This window comes from Elaeis guineensis, chromosome 13 (assembly GCF_000442705.2).
Source record: "Elaeis guineensis isolate ETL-2024a chromosome 13, EG11, whole genome shotgun sequence".
In the NCBI taxonomy this organism is placed as follows: Eukaryota; Viridiplantae; Streptophyta; class Magnoliopsida; order Arecales; family Arecaceae; genus Elaeis; species Elaeis guineensis.
In genome coordinates, this window is record NC_026005.2 from 56,097,203 (window position 1) to 56,121,168 (window position 23,966).

General features: G+C 36.4%; 1 protein-coding gene, 1 long non-coding RNA gene and 2 other non-coding genes across 7 annotated transcripts in view; 1 reads left to right on the top strand and 3 right to left on the bottom strand.

The window, feature by feature from the left end:
* LOC105035983 (uncharacterized) overlaps positions 1-5,662 on the top strand; it is a 51,612-nt gene extending 45,950 nt beyond the window's left edge. For all 4 annotated transcript variants that reach the window (XR_012136329.1, XM_073247826.1, XM_073247828.1 and 1 more), the window contains 2 exons: positions 4,550-4,632; positions 5,397-5,662. Coding sequence is in view for 3 of the 4 variants with exons in the window: in XM_073247826.1 (XP_073103927.1) it covers positions 4,550-4,632; positions 5,397-5,404 (91 nt within the window). In the remaining variant the exon portion in view is untranslated. The remainder of the gene's footprint in view (positions 1-4,549; positions 4,633-5,396) is intronic.
* A 2,792-nt stretch (positions 5,663-8,454) lies between these two features.
* Positions 8,455-10,773, bottom strand: LOC140853387 (uncharacterized). Its single transcript, XR_012136388.1, has 2 exons — positions 10,236-10,773; positions 8,455-10,139 (listed from the first exon to the last, which is right to left on the bottom strand). It is a non-coding gene; the product is annotated as an uncharacterized lncRNA (long non-coding RNA).
* Positions 9,377-9,458, bottom strand: LOC140853544 (small nucleolar RNA R16). The gene has a single exon (XR_012136614.1). It is a non-coding gene; the product is annotated as a small nucleolar RNA R16 (small nucleolar RNA).
* Positions 9,565-9,650, bottom strand: LOC114913777 (small nucleolar RNA R16). The gene has a single exon (XR_003799660.1). It is a non-coding gene; the product is annotated as a small nucleolar RNA R16 (small nucleolar RNA).
* Positions 10,774-23,966: the final 13,193 nt, after the last annotated feature.

A 23,966-nucleotide genomic window follows, 5' to 3' on the forward strand; every position in this document is an offset into this window, starting at 1 on the left:
ATTATGATCATCTTTGCTGTTACCAGTGTTATAAAACTATATGGAACCTGTAGTCCAGGTTAAAATGATTTGGATCATAAGTCAATTGACATCAAACATTTTAAGTGGGTGATAGGACTGATTCTTTTTCTTGTTTTTTCTTCCTTGTTCAATAATGTAGGAGTCTGTTGTGATTTTGAGTCCAAATAGATGTAATGCATGATATTCAATAGTTTTTTTCTTTTTAATTAAAATTTGGCTGTTTCTCTATGTTCACTAGGGCCTCATAATCTGAGTTTCTCCCATTTTGGTTTGCTTTTACCATCTACTGTTTGCATGCCAGTGAGAACATTTCTTTTTTATTTTTATTTTTTAATTTTTTAACTTCTAGAAATAAAATTATCGAGAACAAGGGAGTGTATTTGAAAATTTTATGTTTAAATAATCTTTAAATGCTTAATTCATGCCTCGTTCTCCTGTAAACCATGATTCAGCTAATTCTAGTTGGACAAATTTAGGGAACCATGCAATTGGTGACCTGTTGCACTGTAAATGCTTGATGAATTAGGGAAGAAATCTAAGATAGACTAAATTACTTCCCAGTTTCCATATTGGTATGACCTTAGGATGTAGATGGCACTTTGGATTGGTGATTAGTCTGTGCATGATATTGAATTCTATTTCAGTTGCATATTTATGCAACAGAATTCTATTTCGGTTTATGACTTACATACTATAGCAGTTTCAGGAGACAATAAATAAATGGAAACCCATAATACTGTGTCCACAATGTTGAAAAGAAACTTCAGGCAAACAAGATGGATATTGCAGAAATTAGGATATCAAGATGGATTTGATAGATTAGGAATTGTAGAGTGAGAAGTGAATACTTATTCTAGTTGGAGGCAGCACAGGAGTTTCACATATCAAATTGAGATGGCATAGGGATGTATCACGAGGATGTCAATGAGCCTAAGGTGCTTGGAAGGGGAGGAGAAACCTAAACAGACAAGAATGAAAGGTGAGAGATATGACCGAATAGTTTGCGGTGATCCTAGAGGTAGACTTGAACTGAAATGGTTAGGTTATTTGTTGGTTCACTTGGTTTGGTTTCTAGATCATAATCGTAAGTCTGTCATTAAAAATGAATTAGGTTTGCTTAGTAGAATGAACAATTTTCTCTTGTATTTATTTGTTATGACCTTCTAACGTTTCTTATTGTTGTATAAAGTTTTTTGCTTTCCAAGAAAAGGTCTAATATCAATATATAGAAACTTCTGGCAAAAACACGGCCTGAACTTATCAAGGTATGAGAGATGAATAAAAGAAGAAAAAGACAATAAGATAGTTTTATATCTGTGAAGTGATCAAATATTCTTTTTTATAACATTCCTTATTCATTCTTTTTTTTCCATTATTACCAAACTGTACTGTGAACCAGTTCACTTTATATCAGTTTAGAATTCACTTGTCATTCAGGAATTAGGTAATCATGACTGAATAAAACCTACTCCAGTGAGTGGGGATAAGGCATGATGGTTATGATTATGGTTATTTATTTGCCTATTTTTAATATGTAAGTCCAACATTTATATCTTCTGCCACTCAAGATTTTTACCTAGATTATGCCAGGTAATGTCTGTTTTGGTTCCATATTGAATAACTAATCAATATGTAACCCTGATTTGACTTTCAAATATTTGGTCCAAAAGTAATTCAAGTTTTGCTCTCCAACCATGTTTTTAGAGGTCATGTATGCTAAATTCCCAGAATTGCTCTAGTTTTGACAACTATAGAAGGTTTCTAAAATTTTGTCCTCACTTTTTTTTTTCTTTAAAAAATCATTTCTTTTTCGGTCTCAAAAATTGTTGAATGGCAGCCATTTTATTAAATCAAAGTTCAATGGTATTGGCTGCTTTGACTCATATATTGTTAGTTATGATCTTAGGGACTTGATATACTCTACTTTGATTTACTGATTTGTCAATTTGTATTTGTGAAATGCAAATCTGACTTGGTTTAGTGTACAAGTCATTGGAACCAAGAAGTAGAGTAGCATATGCTACCATTGAGCCAGTCTATCATGATATCCTATTCTTCTAATTCAGGAATCTAGTATTGGAATAATTAATAGCTGTTAAAACTTAAAAACGACCTGTCATAACCTATCTTCTATAATGAACATATGATACCTTAAACTTCCCCAAAGTCTGTTAATTTTGGACTTTGTGTGTACGTCTTAATATTTGGCAAGTTTCTCATGTGGGGAAGAGAATTTTTTTTTATGTAGACAAACTTGGTTGGCAAATGGAATAGAATAGTGAAGTTTTTAGAAGATATATGGCTTGCTGATGCAGCCTTTGACAAACTCTTTTTGTCACTGACAGCAACTAATATGAACAATTAATATTAGTGAATTTAGTGAAATTTTGATTGACTTTGGGATTTGAAATTTGTTCTAGAAGAGAACTCATGCATGAGGTGAGGCATTATACATTGCCTCTTCTAGCATTCAACAAATAGTAGTATTACAGTTGTGGTTAAGTGTATTAGTACTCCTATTTTAATTTGGGGTAAGCCTGCTCCTTACAATTTATCGCTTCTGTTGGCTACCAAGTGGAATTAGGGTTCTCATAGAAAATTACATCAAAATTATCCTCTTGTATGGCGTTCGAGTTTCCAGTTGTCATGTGTAGAGACATGAAATTAGTCAATAACCTTCTTTTGCATCGTAATACTTTTGTACTTGTGTTGACTTATATTACCTTGAAAAAAATTGTTGCATTCTTGTTCTGTCCAGACCTTGTTAAGTTGCTACTCACCCAACAACAACTTTCTTTTGCTCCATTACTGAAAATCATTGACTTAATGTTCCATGTTTGACATATGCTGCAAGGTATTAGGTCATGGCATGGAATATCTATTAGGTGCCATACTGTTAAAATTTTTAAATTAGATGGGATCCTTTGTAGGTGCTTCCACCCAAAACCAATGTTGCCTTCAGTTCGTTTATTAATGGCTGTTGACTTCCTAAGAATTTTAGAACTCTTTTGCCCCGTGGCTGTGATATCATCCAACTCTACCTTTAGTGTTATTTGTGAAGAAAATTATTCAGCAATAATGTGGGAGCACAGGTGTAGGATTCTGTATTGAATCTGTTTATGAGAGTCAACCTCATTAAACTACAGAACAAGGTAAATGATCTTCTAACTTTGTATGTACATTTGTGCGGACTGACACGTGTGGCAATGATGAACAGGATGTTGAAGGACTGAAACTACTTGGATTATCTTCTCTTCTATTATTACCCAGTAGGCCATGAGCCACTATTTGTGAGTCTGTGAGCTGTCCATCTGTATACTATTTACATGTGCTCTTCTTTCAGAATTACACCTCATTTGTTTCAATTCTCTGCCTTTAAAGTTCGGGATGGATTGGTATGGTTCCTATATACCAGGACACTAGAATATCGAATGCTGAATGATTGCGTGGAAGAAAAGCATATTGCTAGTGATTGTGAGGCCTCAATTCTTGACCGGAAGGGACATCATCTGCCCTTCTGTGAGTGGGAGGAGAATGTGTTCTCTGATCGTAGGCTTGTTTTTGATAAGATCTCTGGTTGCATGCTTGTCGGAGGATGACCTAATGTGATGTCTAACTATGTGCCTGTTGAAGAATGAGCTAGCGATTCAAATATAGTTGCTTTGTTAAGGGAACCCACTGGATCTGTAGTGAAAGTGATTCTTCATAGGGCAATTGTCACTGCTTATGGACCTGAACTTGGGTGATTCCATGACTAGCATGGGAGATAGACAACCAGAGCCTTGTGAAAGGTGGGACAATTGGGAGTTCTGGTTTAGTATTAGAATATATTTGTGTACCCTCTTTGTGTAACCAATTTTCAGAGCTTTCTTACAAATTTAGATTGCCCAAACCTTGTTAACGCTTTTTCTGATTTTGCATGTTATTGGTTCAAGGATTGACAAAAGCTTCACAAACTCATGGCTGGTCTTTGACAAAGTCATTGTGGTGGCATACTGTATTGTACGAAGATTAGGGCATATACATCAACCTAAGCATGTCTGGATATGCATTTATGTGAATGCTATGAGTTTTCTGATTAATGCTTATGTTTGTATATTGTATCTTTATTTCTTGCATCAGTAGAAATATACAATTCTATGCTATATTTATGTGCTATGGAGGCAAAGTCAAGTGATATTGATTATTAATCATGGGAAATATTCATGAGTTAAAGCTCGTGTTGCCATTCTGTTATTTATTCCCTATCAACTAGTTTTATCATTCAATAGTAAAGATCTCAGCATGGTTCTATATCATTGTTTGTTTTCTTATCTATTAGAATATAATATAATTCTAAAGTTAATATAAAAAAAAAAGGTCTAATTCTTGAGAAATTGATGTTTGTGTTCAAGTACATGCATAAGCACATATTTGTGAAATGAATGTTGGATCTTATAATGCTTGTGTCCTGTTTCTTTTGTCATCCTTATACTTCTGCTCACATTGTCACTTTTTTATCTATTGAAGTTTCTTTTGCTATTTTCAGACATATGGGATCATTGCAATCCATGAAATATGGTGCAGTTGTGAAAGCCATTTATGACTTCTCAAAGAAGCACCAAAACTATGGTAGGTACCTGATTACATGAATTATGTCTGCAAGCTAACATGTCATATGTTCATTTGAAACCATTTGCTCTGCCATATGTAACTGTAGAAGTCTCTTGATGTGATTGGTCATCTGAGCATCATAAAACTCTTACAGTTTTATTTAATGTAAGATTGATATGCGAGATGATAAAGGCATGTTTTCTCCTTTTGTTTGCACACTCTCGAACTATCAGGTGAAAGAAGTCAAAATGTACATGCATACAAATTAGCAGGGTGTCTACATCACCATTGAAAATATTTCTAAGCATGATCATTCAGCATGTTTGTATTTAAATGAAACTTTGAGGTTCACAAAGGCTTCCAAGCTGAGATATGATCATTCCCCTCTTAAGCAGATCTACCCTTCTAGATTCTCTCTTTAAATAAGGTTTGAAAGAGATTGAAGAAATGAGAAGTTGGATATACCAGAAGATTAAGTGTGCACAGACAAAGCAAGTCTTGTTATCAATTTATACATGCATTAATGAATTCCAAAAATTTCATCAGACATCGAATGCTTTTTTCTCTTAATATAGATTTATGCATTCAATGTGTTCTAAATACTATAAAATATGAATCTGGAGGTAGTTGATTCTTTATCTTACGAAAATGTCAGCCTCCTTGTTCTTTCTTGGATCTTATGTGTGGTATTAGGAATGCTGAATGTTGTCTGTTGAACTATTTTCATTGCAAAGAACATACCATATTTTGTTTATAAACATTTCTAATCTCTATGGTATCAGGTTCATGAGGCAGATTTTTATTGTACTATCATAATCGAACAGCAAAAGGTCTCTGAGCTCCAGATGGTCAGGGCAGTCCATCCGCACAAGTCTACCGTCCAAAGCCAATGAAGGATTGATATTAGCTTTGTAATCAAGACATTAAGTTCCACAGGCAGTGTGAATCATATGTATTTTTTTCACTATTATTTAGAAAAACATTTTTAGTTCTCCCTTTATACATAATTTGAATCATGGATGCTAGACTCCTCAAATCACTTGTCTAATCCCGGTACCTAATATTGTCCTTATATCGTTTCAGTAGTATATATCAGCAAAAGGTACCATAGTTTAAAAAATGCTATATTGTTTCCAATTCTCGTGTTCCCACCATTCATACGTTCGCATAAGTTTATTTCAAATTTACAGAAAAGAAAGAGAGGATAAATTAGCAATTATGCATCATATGTTTTGTTAGAAAATAATATCATTTGCGTTAATATCTTGCATGCTTGTGATGGAAGGACTTCAATTCTTTAGCTGCAACACAGAGTTTGCAGTAGCTATTATGAATTTTTTATCAAAATAATATTATTTTTAAAATAATTTATTAAAAAATATTTTTTCAAAAATATTTATCAAAATATTATTCGAGACAAAGTCATCTTATGATTGGGTAATTTTTTGTGCTGACGCGATATATCCAACATTAAGTTGGATGGACATGTTGGACAATAAAATTGCCTTGTGACGATTCAGAGTCGTCTTAAGATATGAGTCATCTTCTCATAGAGCGATTAAATATGTTTTAATAAAAAAAATAAAATTCCAACCTCCTCTTCTTCGATGCGAGAATCCTCTCGATCCCTGACGGCCCTCCTCTTGATCTGATTCTCTTTCCTCTTCTTTTTCGATGCGAGAACTCTCTTCGATCAGTTGAGTTTTGATAACTATCTTAAAATTTTTTGGAGGAAAGAGGACTGTCGGAGATCGACGAAGATTCTCGCATCAGGGAGGAGGGAGAAGGGGGGTGGGTTGAGAGGAGGAGGGAGGGCCGTCGGGCACTGGAGGGTTCTTGAGCTAAGGAGGAAGAGGAGGGGGGTGGGCCAAGTCGAGAGATGGAGAGATGGAGGAAGGGCCACTGGAGATTAGGTTTTCTCACATCGAAAAAGAGAGAGGTTGAGATTTTTTTTTTTTTTGATTAAATCACGTTAAATTGCTTTACGAGAAGACGACTCTATAAATCATCTTATCATAAAGCGATTTTTATTGTCCAACACATCCACTCAATCTAACGTTGGACATATTGAGTTAGCATAAAAAATCATCACGATTTTGCCACCGACAGTATTTTAATAAATATTTTTTAAAAAATATTATTTTTATAAATTATTTTAAAAATAATATTATTTTAATAAAAATCTAACTATTATTCATGTGCTCAAGTTACCTTCTTTCTAATACTTGTACTCATGCCACAAAAGGTCCCCTTGATTTCTTTCTTACATGTTCTTAAACTATTTTTCTGTGGATTTTGATTTGGTATAGGTCCTGTTTATTTGGCTCTATCTCAACTCATCTCGGGACCTAAACATGTTTAGTCTTCTATCTCAACTCATCTCAGGACCTAAACATGTTTAGTCTTCTGCAGCACATTGAGAGACTGCACGACCGAATGTAGCATCTCTTGAAAAGAATCAGAACTCGTGATATCATTCCGGTTTACAACTCTTTTTCTTCACTCTCCTGAACCAACCTATCTTCCCCTGCTTTTCATGCTCGCAACCACGCATTGAGACCATCTTGGCTCTGCCACCGACCACTTTGGCGTTTAAACCGACCAACATGGTGCTTCGATTAGCCAATCTAGTGCTTGTATCAACCAACCTGGAGCTCTAATAGACGGCAAAATGGGTGAAGCCTGCCTTGATGAAGATCTTTGATCATTTATTGGGAATGTACAGCGTGGGTTACACTTGGCTTATAGATGTTGGATAAAACGGCAAGGACAATATTTTCTTTCCTCTCTGAACAACGGAACAATGTCTGCTCTTACAACAATAATTAGAACGTTTTCTATTACATACAAACAAAACTATATCAATTATATAGCCTTGCTGCAAACTTGGCTGCTGCAATCTCATTACTAATTCACCATCAATAGAACCAAACTGCTCCATGATCTTTTAAGACTCTACGTAGAAGGTGCCTTCATTTGAAAATTTTCATCATGCAAGAGAGCTAATCTGTCTTCTACATGAAGAATGAGCAAAAACCATCACAGGCAATGACATGCACACAGTATGATTTGTTCAATTCAATCTTTCCTACATCAGTTTTTTAAGCAAATATTGACTAGCTGCTGCGGTTCTCGAAATATTTTATTTTGTGATATGAGTTTTCTTTTGTGGGTTGGTAGAGCTGGCATTAGCCCTAATTAGATGTGTGTGGTAACGTCTGCCCAAGGCAAATATTAAGAGAGGAGTTTCATGCAACTATTACTAATGTTTGGTCCCCTAACGGTCCAAGGGCTCGCATTCAGAGGATATTGGGAACCAACAGATACTTCTTATGTTGTTTTTTAGCTATATAATTAGTTTCAGCGCATGCTATGTGCGGGTAATGGAGCAGAACACTATAAAAATAAAACAGGAAAAAGATTTGGAACACTTCATTTAAGCTTTCTGTTTTTATTTTCAAAAACTCAAAAACAATGAACCATTACTTGAGAGCTTTTGTATCTTGAGCAACACATGTAATGAAACCATTTTGCTTTTAAATTTGTTTGTAAAAACTTGAGAGCTTTTGGTGCCAAAGTTTCATTGGAGAAGCTCTCTCCAAATGCTATCTTAGAACAAATATTTACAGCTTTCTTCATCAATCACACCTTTGAAATTTTACTAATGGTTACTAACTTTAAACTGTTAAACAACTCTCATTATATTGGAAGCAAGTCAACCAACTTTCTTGAATTTTACCAAAAAAGGAAAATTCTTGATAACAATTCGATTTGAAAGCATTTTAACCCTGATATGGTTGTAGCATACATAAATACTCTGAGACATATCCACACAAAATGGAACCACAGAAACCGCAACCTGTTGCTATATTATATACGGAAACCAAATAATATACGACAAATAAAAAAATATAAATGTGCTCAGAAGAAATAATCAAATCATAGAATAGCCTCATATGCCGAGACCTATAATTCAGCTTCTTCATCACAGCTGAAAAATCAAACGTCAAAGAATGGTTACTCTGTTCACGGAAAGCACAAAAAAAGAAGTGAAATGCAAATATCAAGGTTAGATCTCCCATGCTTTTCATAATTCACATACGGTAACCTAATTATTTGACCAGAAAAATATATAAATGCTATACAAATTCATGAAGGAGATAGCTACCAATCCATCACAACCATCAACATTCAATAGTTGCCAACCAGCAGCCAAAAATGTAGTTTACCATAAGAATGGGGGATGACAGACATTTGACTATGGATTAAGAGTTCCACCATTTGGTTAGACGAAGAGAGCAGAGAAAGCCGGATGTCTTAGATGGCTAAACAAGGAGAGGAGAATGATGCAAAGATGGTTTTTTTCAAGCTCTCTATCTCATGATAAAGATAATTCCAACTTCAGAAAAAAAAAAAACCGTTGCAGAATTTACCAAAAAAAACATTAGAACATTGAATTATTCTCAAGCAACCAAAGAGAGGGAAAGGAGCTTTTCTTGCAGTTAGGATCCACCGACCAATATTAACCAGCAACTAATAACAAACAGCAGAGTTCTGCAGCGACCCAGAGATTGTTTCTGGAGACACACAATTCTGAAACACTAAACAAGACTCACGAGAATGAACAAGACGTGGCTAAAATCAATATAAAAATATATAACAATCCGTTTCTATATATATATATATATATATATATATATATATATATATATATATATATAAAAGAGAACTTTGGATCCAATAATCCAAATTGATTACCATAAATGGCATCAGATAATAAGCAGAGTATATGTCCACACAACCACTTCAGTGTGTAGGATAAGATATTTGCATCGCTTGCCATCATCCCAGCAAAATTCTAAACAACTTGCAAAGCTTGTAATCATGTAGAAATGTTAACAGATCGAGTAAAACTAATGAAAACATGACTGAAAGGGCAGCAGTACAGAAAGGGGCATCAGATAACAAGCGGAGTTTAAGTCCACACAACAATTCAGTGTGTAGGATAAGATTTCACTATCACATCCCTTGCCAACTTAACAATTCTTGCTCTTTAAACATGAATTTTTTCAGTGAAAAAAAAAAAGAAATTTCGAGTGGACCATTTGACACCAGAGCAACCAAATATTATGCAATGGGCTGGTAAGCCAACCGTTTAGCTGTCTGCACCCGTTATATCTCCCCAGACAAAGAATAAATCATCTGAGAAGAGGGTAACTGGTGCAATTCCTTTACTACAAAAATTATATCACCAGAATAAACATCACAAGATCAAAAGTGGCGTCAATCAATAGCTCAGAAGATGCGTATTTAATCAAAGATCCAAAATAGATCTCAGATGTCCAGACATAGAAAATTTTTGGCATCTTCATCATAGCATATCGACAAACACTTTATATGAAATTAAATAAGAAAACATAGAGAAAAAAAAAAGGAAATACCCATCTCTCAGATGCGTTCCTTGAAACAACAGGGAAGGCATAGATTGCAGACATTCAACATGGCATCAGTTTCTGACCGCCCGTCTGCTTCGATTCTCGTCATCGAGAGGTCAAAAGATTAGAAGAAGAAGATGATGAAGAAGAAGAAGTAGAAGAAATAGATAAAAGAAAGAAGAATACCGATCTCTGATGGAGAAAAAGAGCCACAGGAAGAACGAGGGGGCGAGCAATGGGAGGCTGCGGCGTCCGGCAGGGGTTTAAATAGGGTTTCTCCCATTGAGCCCTAAAACACGGGCTAGGGTTTTTTCATGTAAGGCTAACCAGCCGCATGCCGAAGACCAGAAAGTAATGGGCTGTGATGATATTTTGGGCTCAAAACGGACTGGAATGGGTTGCCTTATGGACACCCAAAGGGCAACGTGATCCTTCTCCCCTTCAGCAAAAGTCAATTTTGATTTTTTTTTATTCCCAATTGTTTTTTGGGTAGGGTTGGTTCTAGTTTAGCTTTTTATTTTCCAAAGAAAAAGGTTTTACACTTCGAAATAGTCTAGAATAAACTATTTCAAGCTAAATATTTTTTTTTGAAATTATAAAATATATTATTCTTAATAGGAAAGCTTAAAAGTAATATGATAAGGCATTGTAGATGTTATGGTGCAGAAAGAAAAGCATTATTAATCCCATATTGGTTGTGAGTCAATGAAGATTCTAGTTTATATGAAATGAGATCTTCTCTCCCCTATGAGGTACTTTTGAAGGGGCAAATCGTGAGGTCTCATACCATAGCGGCCAAAGGTTGAAGCGAATAATATCTCACAGACACGAAGCAGAGACCGACAGTCCAAGCCACGAGCCTTTAACCACAACACTAGCACTAGAGGAAAGATCGGTGTGCCTTCCACAACATTGCCCAGAGTCTTCCTTGATTGGAAACTATGTTGTGATATAAAAGGAAGGACATTTTTAGTCCTACATTGGTTGTGAGTCAATAGAGACTTTAGTTTATATGAGATGGGACTTTCTCTCCCCCATAAGTATCTTTTGAAAGACAAAACTATGAGATCCAGTGCCATAGTAATAAATAGCCAAAGTGGATAATACCTCACATATGCAGAAGTGCAGACCAATCCATCCGAGCCATGAGCTCTTGACTGCAACAGTGGATATTCAAGATGGCCACTTTACTATTTTTTATTTTTTTCTATAGGATGAGAGCATATTCTACACATCTTAGTAAGATAGTTTTGCTTTTCTATAGGTATGATTCTATCTCTACACATGTATTGCTTAATGAGCGAAATTTAAACATCTATGTTAAATCTCCTAATAAAAATAAATTAAGACTCAATTCGAGTCATTCGTAATATTTGTTATTAGATTTGATACACTAATTTAAAAATTAGATCGACATTGACTCGAAAAAGAAGCTTGGTCAAGGATCATCAATTCAACCATTAGATCAATCTAGGTCGACCATTGCATCTAATATATGAATTATTAATTATTTATATATAATATTAATATTATAAATATCTATCAAATTTTTAACAAAAATATGAAATAAAATATGCATGCTTTGTTGAAATATTTTTAGGTTGTTTAACAAATGAGTTTTAGAAAACTGATATTTCATAGAATGTAAAAAATAAGTTTCATGAGATTTCTCAAGTTTTTCATAAAACTTAATTTACATTAATTAGAATATGTTAGTATCAGATTTAGAAATACTTAATTATTCATGGACAACCCACAGTCTCTAAAAATCTTAAGATTCCTCTCTTTCTACATCTTTTATAGAGTAAAATTAGAGCTTTTGTGGAAAAGATAAACTTAATTATTAATTAGATATTTTAGCTAGATAGTTCTGGATGGATAAATATGAAGATGCTATTTTGTTAGAGTCGGTTAATTAGATTGAGATATTGAGTAGTTCTGAAGTTATTAGAGTTGGTTGTTGCTTTCCGAGCCCCCAGCCTACCTCCCCCCTTCTTCTCCTCACCTTTCTCCTCCCTTCTTCTCCTGCCACGCAGTGCCATCTTCTGCTGCACAGCACTGCCTTAGTACCGCAGCGCCGCCTCCATGCTATAGCACCATTTTCATGGATTTGGTGAGTATTAGCGATGGCGGTGGCGACGACTGCATAGCAGTCGTCAAATACCATTGTTTTAAATTTTTTTATATTTTAAATTAATATTTATATGATTTAGTTAAATTAGATTTAATATTTAAATTAAATTAATAATATTTAATTAAATTTAGTTAAATTAATTTTAGATTAATAATATTTAATTAATTAAAATTAATAATATTAATAATAATAATATGATCAATATTATTAATTTTAATAATAATATTATTAATATTATTAATTTTAATAATTTTATTATTAATATTATTAATTTTAATAATTTTATTATTAATATTATTAATTTTAATAATAATATTAATAATATTATTAAAATTAATATTATTCTTGAGAGGTGGAACGACTCCAGGAAGCTCTCTAGTGAGAGTAGCCCTATTGCCTTCGACGATAAGGGTTCGAGGCTGGGCCACCATCGACAGACTGGTTCTAGCCCGCTCATCTACTCTGATGGCGGCTAGAGGAGTATATCTTTAGGCCCTAGGCTTGGCCCAAAGTCTGCAAAAATTTTCAAACCAGACTCAAGGATGAAGGGAAGGAAAACTATTTCTCTTTGGATAGCTCAGGTTGCATCTAAAAATTTTTTATTAATCTACATGAATAAAAATTTAATCCTTACCTGATTAACAGTAGAACTAGAGATCAAATCTCTAAAAATCTGAAACAATCCTTCGTAGAGGCCTGGATGTGTAGACCCTCTACTTCGTATATACGTCAGACACTGCAGAAAAGCGGGATGAACTCCAATCATAGCAACCAATCAAACGAGGAAGGAGATGTGTTGGTATGACACCTCACACCAACAAGTGGGATGCCCAAGGAGGGCCCACGCCAAGGGAGGAGGGGCGGCATCAAAGGGAGAGGCTAAGGAGAAGAAGAAGGGCTTCTCTCTTCTCACGCCTCTCTTTCTTTCTCTCTCTTCTCTCAATCTGATTTGTTTGCTATGCATCCATAGGTAGAGATCCTCTTTATTTATAGATGAATCTCATGACCTAATAAGTATAGAACTCCTAACTCAAAATATATTTTGAATTAGTCCAATACTCATGAAAGAATAATTCCTACATGAGATAGAATTGCCATCACATATAACAACCACATTGCACCCAATCCCTCACCCACATGGGACACCCACAATGAGCAAAGCTTCAGGTGTTGGTTGGCCCATAAGAGAGGAGATTCTCAGTGCAAGTAAGATTTCTCATATCTCATCTAAAATGGATCCGATTTGAATCCAATTCGAAGTTGGTTCGAAATAATTTCAAAAGGCTGTTAATCTTAAACTCTTTAGGATTTTGTACCAAATCTAACTTAAATTTTGAATCTAATTAAGTCTAATTAATTTAGATTTAATTTAAAATTAATTAATACTTAAATCCAATCTTTCATATACTCCATGGATCATAGATCAGAAACTATTCATTCTCAGGATCGAACCCGAACCTCATGTGTAGTGCTAGCTAGATATAGTCAACTCTTCAATCCTATTTGACCCATAACTTAATTCTCAATTAAATTAGCTTATATGTTCAATCAAGTCAAGTACTTTCAAATTAGACATATAAATATAGGTCAATACTTTTCTACGATGTTTGACTTGTCTGTGTGACTCCATAGGTTCAAACATTAAGCCAGTAGCATAGGAACCAATTCCTACACTAATCAAGATACTATTTAGCAATGATTTTCGACATCCAGATAGGTCGAATTATCGTAAAAAAATATTTCAGAACTTATATATGTGGTTATCGCATAATTCATCCTTTTGACCCTGAATGCTTTAGGATGGTCTTAGGTTAATTATCAATCGAGATTGCTTCATCCACATTGTATTTCAACCTTGCAAATCCATCTTATGGATTATCCTAGTCAAGGCTTTACTAAATTGAAATACAGTGATACATCAACTCTAATAATCCAGAGAGGTCAATCCCATCTTGATCCATACATAGACTTCGTAAGTACTTGACTATACTCAGTAGTCTTCTATCACTGTATTAGAAATACAGATAGTCCAGCACCAAAGCACAGTGAATTGCTTGCAAGTCACTATGGTGATCTCAGGTTTGAAGGATACTTACATCCATGTGCTTCGCGAGCAGTTCTTGACAGTAGAATGCTCAATAGGTGAATTACTTGTTCAGTGATAATGTACTCCTACATCTCACCTATATGCTATATCAGTGTTACCACACTCCTTAGTTAAGAGGATAATCAATCTATATGGCATACAACGACCTCCACTCGATAAATATCATCATTCTGTAATGACGTATCATTTGATCGCGAACATGTTTCAGAACTATATGATAAATCCTCTCTTTATCGTACACTAATATAGTTTTAAGGACTTCATCACAATACAAAAGTTTAAGAAAGATGTAACTTTGTGATGAAAAATGTTAGAATAATATTTATTTATTTTTTTAATAATTCATATACAAAGAAGAATTCAATCATCACATGATTGATTTTAGGATACAATTTTCAATAACTTCCACTTGGACTAAAGTCAATCAGGACAGTGTGGGAAAATTCAGTGCAGGGGTAAAATGATAATTTTAAAATTTTTTCAAAATTATGAATTTACAGTGAAAAAATATTAATTAATCTAATTAATTAATATAAATTTATCCTATACTAGGATCTAAATATGATATATAGCATGCATGCATTTAAATTTGAAATTCAAATTTGAACAGTAAATACTTTACTGTAATGTGTTCAAAACACAATATCTTTATGTGGGTAGTAGATTGTCGCAATCTGATCACCATCGGGAGAGTCTGATCATCACGATGCAGCCACACAGTATATCTGACCTCTGTGGATTATCCACATGAAGCTCCCGATCTGATCGACTCCTCACGAGTGCTAGCTCGTTGTAGAGCCCTTTCGACGGCTGATGCTGATCGAACTCCTTCGATCGATGTCTGTTGATTCTTCAGATGCTCTGGATCGTCAGTAGACATGCTTGAGAGGATGTTGAAGATTTTTCTAAAATTTGGTGGGCTCACGACACTCGTAGCTCACCTTCTCACTTCCCGAACTCTAGGCTGAAACCCTGAAGAACTAACTGAAACCCTGCGCACACTTTTTCTTTCTTTTTCTCTCGGAAGGATATAGACCTTCACCTTGCACACAAGGATTCCTCATGCCCAGATTTTTTCTTCAAATTTTTTTTTTTCACATGCCCCACTCTTCTCCTCCTTTTAAAATAATGTCAAACGTCTTATCCACGTGAGAGGATAAAGATGAGTAATTGCACATTTGAATTCAAATCAAATTTTGAATTTAAATGGAAATCAATTTATTCCTATCCACTAAGGGCGTGAGAAGAGGAGGGCGTGGCTTAATTTGTGCGTGAGTGATTTCATGAGAAACATTTTCTTGTGTAATAAATGGGACGTTAAAAGAGGATAAGGTCAAGGTGCTAAGATTGGTTGCTCATTCAAATTCAAATTTTGTTTTGAATTTGAATGGCCAACCAATCATCCTTATCCACTCATTTGGTGCATTAAAGTAGGAAGTGAGGAGGGCTTTGCGTGAGAAAAAATTTATGAGAACTTTCTTCTCGTGAATTCAAATGGGCACAGTGGAAGTGAGGTGGCGCAGGGAGAATGGGTCAAGGTGGTTTCATTATTTAAACCAACTTAATTGAACCAAATAAGTTAGGCCCAATTAGACTAATTTAAACCCAACTAAATTAGGCTTAATTAGGCTCAATAAAATCTTAATCAAATCAGAAATTGATTAAGCTCAACCCCTGATCATATCAGGGACCAAACCATCTCGACAATTAGGTCAACTCTTAACCTAATCGGGTCAAACCCAACTGAATCCAAGTCAATTGGACTTGATCCAAAAATAATTATTCAATTAAATTGAGTTAATTAGTGATCAAATCACTAATTAAATCTCTCATAAATATTGAATCCAAATCCGATAGATAATCGGGCATCAGAATTCATCGATATGTAACCCTGATCGAAAAGTCCCAAACCAGTGAGACTCTTGACCCCGGTACCCAAAATGTGTGGGACTCATGATCAGAGAATCCAGATTTTTGATCACAGAGTTCCAGACATGTAAGACTCATAGTCCACGAGCATTAGGACTCTTCATCAGCCATCAGATCAGATAGGAACCTCTAATGTGTGTGACCGCGCAGGTTCGAACCTAAGCCGTTAGCACAGGAATCAATTCCTGTACTAATCGAAGTGACCATCTAGCAATGATACCCGACGATCGGATAGATCGAATGGTTACAATCGCAACACTCAAAACCTACGTGAGTATGGTTACTGTATAATTCATCTTTTTGACCTCTGTGTTTAGGATGACTCAGGGTTAAACTGTCAACCCTGATTAGATCATCCGAATCGTGCTCAACTCAAACAGTCCTATGACTCCTCACAAAGACTATCCTGGCCAAAGTTTTGCTAAATTGAAATACGACTGTACACAGCTTCTAAACTGGAGTGGTCAATCCCATCTTGACACATGCACCGACAAGTCAAGTACTTGACTACACCCAGCAGCCTTCCATCACTGAATTAGAAATTCAGGTAGTCCAGTGCCTAAGTGCAGTGAGTTGCTTGCAAGTCACCATGGTGGTCTCAGATTGGAGGGATATTTATACCCATATTCCATCAGAACAAATCTTGACAGCAGAAATAGCTCTAGAGTCGGTCACGTTTAGTGCAGATGTACCCTTACATCTCACCTGTATGCCATACCAGTGTCTCCACACTCATTGGTTAAGAGGACAACCAACCTATATGGCACACAATGACCTATGCTTGATAAACGTTGTCGTCCTTGGTAACAATGTATCATTTGGTTGCGAACAGATTTAAGGACTAAATGATAAATCCTCCTTTGTCGAGTCTAAATAGTCCTAAGGACTTCACCACAATATAGGAGTTCATTAGAAGATGAAATATTTTATGATGAAAAATACCAAAATAATTTTTATTAATTTATAATTCATGTACATATATAAAAATGAGCACAACCGTCAACAGACTGACGATTGACTTTGGGACACTATTCCCAATAATCTCTCACTTGGCCTAAAGTCAATCGGTGCAGTATCTAATACCCATCTTCGACTTGTAGTCGTCAAACTCCTTCACCGCAATGGCTTTAGTGAATGGGTCGGTTAGGTTCTCTTTTCTGTCGATCTTCTGAAGGTCGACGTCACCTCGATCCATAATTTTCCTGATGAGATGGTAGCGGCGTAGAATATGCTTTGTCTGCTGGTGTGCCTTGGGTTCCTTCGCCTGAGCAATGGCTCCAGAGCTGTCACAGCAGAGCAGAACTGGACCAACAAGGGAGGGTGCTACTCCGAGCTCGGTGATGAATTTTCTCAGCCACACCGCTTCTTTGGCAGCATCTGATGCAGCGACATACTCCACCTCGCAAACTGAATCAGCCACTGTGTGTTGCTTGGAACTCTTCCAGCAGATAGCCCTACCATTAAGGGTAAAAATAAATTCTGACATAATTTTGCTGTCATCATGATCAGACTGAAAATTAGAGTCTGTTAACCCTATAAGTCTCAAGTCTGATTCACCATAAACAAGCCACTGGTCCTTAGTATTTCTTAAATACTTCAGGATGGTTTTAACAACCTTCCAGTGATTCTCCCCTGGATCAGATTGGTATCTATTCACTACCCCTAGTGAGTATGCCACATCTGGTTGTGTACATGTCATAGCGTACATGATAGATCCCACTGTCGAAGCATATGGAATCCTACCCATACGCTCTCTCTCTTGAGGTGTTGTCGGACAATCCCTCTTCGAGAGAGAAATTCCATGGCCTATCGGTAGATAGCCTTTCTTAAAATTTTTCATGCTGAACCTCTTCAGCATAGTATCTATGTACGTAGACTGAGATAAATCAAGCAACCTTTTAGATCTATCCCTATAGATCCTCATCCCTAGGATGTAGGAAGCTTCTCCCAAATCTTTCATGGAGAACTGTGACGACAGCCAAATCTTTATTCCCTGTAATGTAGGGACATCATTTTTGATTAAGAGAATATCATCCACATACAATACAAGAAATACTACTACTGGATCATTAGCCCACTTATAAATGCAAGGCTCTTCTCTGTTCTTAACGAAGCCATACGTCTTAATCGTCCTATCAAAACGTATGTTCCAACTCCGGAATGCCTGCTTAAGTCCATAAATGAACCTCTGTAGTCTGCACACCTTAGACTCATCTGTGGATGTGAATCTTTCAGGTTGTATCATATACACCTCTTCATCCAGCTCTCCGTTTAGGAAAGCTGTCTTCACATCCATCTGTCAGATTTCATAGTCCAAATGGACAGCTATCGCAAGCATAATCCGAATGGATTTGAGCATTGCCACAGGAGAAAATATCTCGTCATAGTCTATACCATAACGTTGACGATATCCCTTGGCAACCAGACGGGCTTTATAGGTTTTCACCTTTCCGTCTGTGCCCCTCTTCCTCTTGAAGACCCACTTACACCCTATGGGTTTTACTCCTTCGGATGGGTCAACCAATGTCCACACATCGTTGACCTTCATGGACTCCATTTCGGATTTCATGGCCTCTAGCCATTTCTCAGAGTCGGGTCTCTGCATTGCATCCATGTAGGTGATCGGATCCTCATCATTTTCATCAAGTTCGATAGGATCGTCGTCCCGGACCAAGAAACCATAGTATCTGTCCGGTTGACGTGGTACTCTACCAGATCGCCTTAAGGATGCTTGAACAATGGGCTCCGGATCTGATCTAATCAAATCCGGTTCAGGTTCAGCAACTTGCGTCGGATTTTTCACCTATCGAATTTCGTCAAGTTCGACCTTAGAAGCAACAGTCCCTTCACCAAGAAACTTTCTTTCCAAAAAGATTACCTTAAGGCTGACAAACACTTTTTGCTCATCAGCTAGGTAGAAGTAATACCCTTTGGTCTCTTTTGGGTACCCTATAAAATTACACTTGTCAGACCTAGGTCCTAGCTTGTCCATAATTAAACATTTAACATAAGCCGGACACCCCCAAACCCTAAGGTGCGAGAGTACTGGCTTACGTCCTATCCATATCTCATATGGTGTTTTGGTTACAGACTTACTCAGAACTCTATTTAGAAGGTAACAAGCTGATTCAAGAGTATATCCCCAAAGGGAGATCGGCAGACCAGCAAACCCCATCATGGATCGAACCATGTCCAACAAGATCCGATTCCTCCTTTCAGACACACCATTATGTTGGAAATAGTGTCCCAAAGCCGATCGTCAGCCTGTTGACGGTTGTGCTCCTTTTTGTATTAGTACATGAATTATAAATAAATAAAAGTTATTTTGATATTTTTTCATCATAAATGTTTCATCTTCTAATAAACTCCTGTGTTGTGGTGAAGTCCTTAGGACTATTTAGACTCGACAAAGGAGGATTTGTCGCTTAGTCCTTAAACATGTTCACGACCAAATGATACGTTGTTACCAAGGACGACAACGTTTATCGAGCATAGGTCATTGTGTGCCATATGGGTTGGTTGTCCTCATAACCAAAGAGTGTGGAGACACTGGTATGGCATACAGGTGAGATGTAATGGTACATCTGCACTGAACGTGACCAACTCCGGAGCTATTTCTGCTGTCAAGATTTGCTCTGATGGGATATAGGTATAAATGTCCCTCCGATCTGAGACCGCCACAGTGACTTGCAAGCAACTCACTGCACTTAGGCACTGGACTACATGAATTTCTAATTCAGTGACGGAAGGTTGCTGGGTGTAGTCAAGTACTTGACTTGTCGGTGCGTGTGTCAAGATGGGATTGACCACTCCAGTTTAGGAGCTGTGTACAGTCGTGTTTCAATTTAGTAAAACCTTGGCCAGGGTAGTCCTAGTGAGGAGTCACAGGACTAATTGAGTTGAGCACGATTCGGATGATATCATCAGGGTTGATAGTTTAACCCTGAGTCATCCTAAACACAGGGGTCAAAAGGGATGAATTATACGGTAACCATATTCACGTAGGTTCTGAATGTTGCGATTGTGATTATTTGACCTATCCGATCATCGGGTACCATTGCTAGATGGTCACTTCGATTAGTACAGGAATTGGTTCCTGTGCTACCGGTTTAGGTTCGAACCTGCGGGGTCACACACATTAGAGGTTCCTTTTTGATCTGATGGCTGATTATGAGTCTTATCTATCTGGGACTCTATGATTGAGAATTAAGATTCTCTAATCATGAGTTCCACATATTTTGGGTACCGGGGTCAAAATTTTGAATTTCAAATTTTGAATTTGAAATTTGAACTCTTTGATCAGGGTTTCATATCGATGGTCTCTGATGCCTGATTGCCCATCGGATTTGGATTCAATATTTATGAGAGGTTTAATTAGTGATTTAATCACTAATTAACTCAAGGTGAAGGTCCAAAACCTTCTGAGAGAAAAAGAAAGAAAACAGAGAAAATTGGGCACAGGGTTTTTGGTGTGTACCCTAGGGTTTCTACCTAGGGTTCGGGAAGTGAGATTGGTGTGCCACGAGTGTCGTGAGTCTACCAAATTTCAAAGAGAGATCCATCAGCCTCTCAAGCAATTGTGCAGACAATTCGGAGCATCCAAGAAGTCAGCACACATCGATCGAAGGAGTTCGATCAACATCTGCCATCAAAAGGGTGAAATCACGAACTAGCATTCGTGAGGAGCTGATCAGACGGGAGCTTCGTGTGGATGATCCGCAGAGGCCAGATATTTGTGTGGCTGTGATGTGATGATCAGAGCCCCCCGACGGTGATCAGATTGCGGTGATCGACTACCCGCAAAAGGTGATGTGTTCTGAACACAGTACTGTAAAACGTTTACTGATTCAAATTTGAATTTTAAATTTAAATGCATGCTGTTGTATCATATTTAGATCCTAGTGTAGGGTTAATTAGTATTAATTAATGATATTAATTAATAATTCCACTGTAAAATAGTAATTTTGAAAAAGTTTTAAAATTACCATTTTGCCCCTGCACTAAATTTTCGCTACAAAATGGTATCAGAGCATGGTTCTAGAATATGATATACATATGCATGCGTAGATTAAGGTGTAATCTATAAGTTTAAATTTGAAATTCAAAATTCAAAATTCAAAAAGATTTAAAATTTAAAATTTAAAATTTGAAATTTGTTAGAAGTTTCAAATTTGAAATTTGGTTGAAATCTCAAATTTGAAATTTGAAATTTGAAATTCAAAATTTAAAATTTGAAATTCAAAATTCAAAATTTGAAATTTGATTGAAATCTCAAATTTGAAATTTGAAATTTAAAATTCAAAATTCAAAATTTAAAATTCAAAGATTGAAAATTCGAAATTTGAAATTTAGTTGAAATCTCAAATTTGAAATTTAAAATTTAAAATTTGAAATTTGAAATTCAAAATTTAAATTTTGAAATTGGTATATTTAGATCCAAGTAGCAAGTAATCTAATTGGGTTGGTTGCCATGGCCGTCCGGTCATAGGAGAAAAGTAGGGTTTAAAGGCCCTCTCTTCTCCTTCGATGGGGTCTCCTATGGCGGTAGGGGTGCCGATGCAATTATATCCCATGTCGATGAAGCAGCGAAAGAACTTAATTAAGAAATCTATCATGTATGTGTTAGATTAGATCTAAAAAAAAATTTATGATTTATTTTGAGTTATTTTCTGTTATGAAATGAGCAATAGAATTGCTATTTATGAAATGTGCTGACCCGTTTGTGAAATGAGTTAACACATTTGGTGAACAGAAAATAAAATCTTTCAAATTTGAAAATTGTTTTCGAAATGCCAAACCCTGACCCATCAGCCCAAGTATTTAATTAAAAGAATTAAGTGTTGTCTAGTCGGTCTAGAATTGTGAATTAAGACCTAAGACAATTGCATAAACTTGTGGGTCAATGGGTTAGATGAATTAGGTCCATAATTGGGTTAGACCTAAGGTTAGTTTAAAAAATGGACTAAATGGAGTAATTGGTCAAATCTAATCAAAAGTTGAATTAGATTAGGTCAAGGATACTCTAGACTCAACTTCAATAGTTGTAGTTGAATGGGTCCATGTCTTTAACTAGACCAAGATGGACTTAATTCATGGCTACGCGGTGGAGCCCTATTTACTAAGTTGATCAAAATTAAAACTAATGAACCGATTGGTGTCTAAGGTAAGTTTGGCAGTTTTGACCAGTGGTTCTTAAGCGGGAGCTACTCGCATTGATTCGATCATTGACGAGTTAATGGCAAATCCCCACCACTGATCTCACTTACCTGACCAATCTGGTAAGTTAGATTTTGATTAGATCACTTGGTGATTAGAGCTCACCCATGTCATTAGGTAAATCAGTGTGACTGATTTAGGTGCTCCTAATGCCAGCTTTAATTAAATCCTTTTTTAATCTGACTTGGTGAAGTCAGTGGGAGGATTGAAATTGGCTGGATGATTTCTTCTCTACTATTCTTTAATAAAATCTTCAAAATTATTAGGTCCCTAAAATGATTAAGTTATAATGATAACTAAGTCATAGCCTCCCATTAAGTGAGTGATAATGAGTCTATTAGTTCAATGATCATTGGAGGCCCAAAGGCCTGGTGCTTATTGGCTAATGGAATTATTATTCATAATATGATAATTTGATTGAGTCTTTCTGATGGTGGTTAGGTTGGCCGACCAAAGTCGGGCCTGATCATTTATTGGTCCGATTCACTAAATTAAGTCATGTTAATGGTTGGACCTAACCAGATCTTTTCAGTGGAGGCCAAAGCCTACTGATTAGGTTCTGGGGCAAAATCAATTACTAGAAGTTGTTTAGAGAAATAACTGGTTAAGAACCTACCCATAGATGCACATGGGTTGACCAACCAAAGTTGGGCTCGTGTGTAGTCTGTGTGGATTCTAGTACCCATTAAGGAATTAAAGTAATTCCTCGAATTGGAGGATGAGGCTACCAGTTCGTAAAAATATTGGAAAAAACTTTAGACTAAAATTCAAGTCTTTAGTATTAATTTATGTACTAATAGAGGTCTCATTTTTCTTTAAGCAGCTATGGCCACTACCCTGTCACTCCGATCATTATTAGATAATGACAAGCTCATGGGATCCAATTTCGATAGCTGGTATCAAAAATTGAAAATCATCCTTGAGCATGAGCGGATCCTTTATGTAGTAACGGATCCAGCACCTGAGGAGCCAGCTCCGAACGCTAGTAAGACGATCCGAGATACTTACTTGAAGTGGCTCAATGACCGCACCACCGTTCGATATATTATGCTGGCAGCAATGAATGACGAGTTCAGCAGAAGGTTTGAGAACGCCCAGCCACAGGAGATGCTTCAAATGTTGAACGACTTCTTTGGCACGCCTGACGATGTTGAAAGGTACAAAACTAGTTGTGCCATTTTTAATACTCGGATGAGGGATGGGGCCTCAGTCACTGATCATGTACTGTACATGATCGAGATGATTAAGCACCTAAGAAAATTGGGCTTTCCTCTGCACGAGCAGCTCGATAAGGATGCGATCCTTAATTCCTTGCCCAAGTCCTTCCTCCCATTCCTTACTCATTTTTGAATGACAAAGTCTGCAGTAAACTACCACGGATTGTTGGGGTTGCTGCAGAACTTTGAGAAGGACCACCAACTCCATAAGGAGTCGGTGAATGTAGTGGGAGGGTCTTCTTCTCGTCGTCAACCCTTTGGGAAGGGGAAGAAGAACAAGAAGAAGAAAAAATAAGAAGGTGCAATCTCATGCT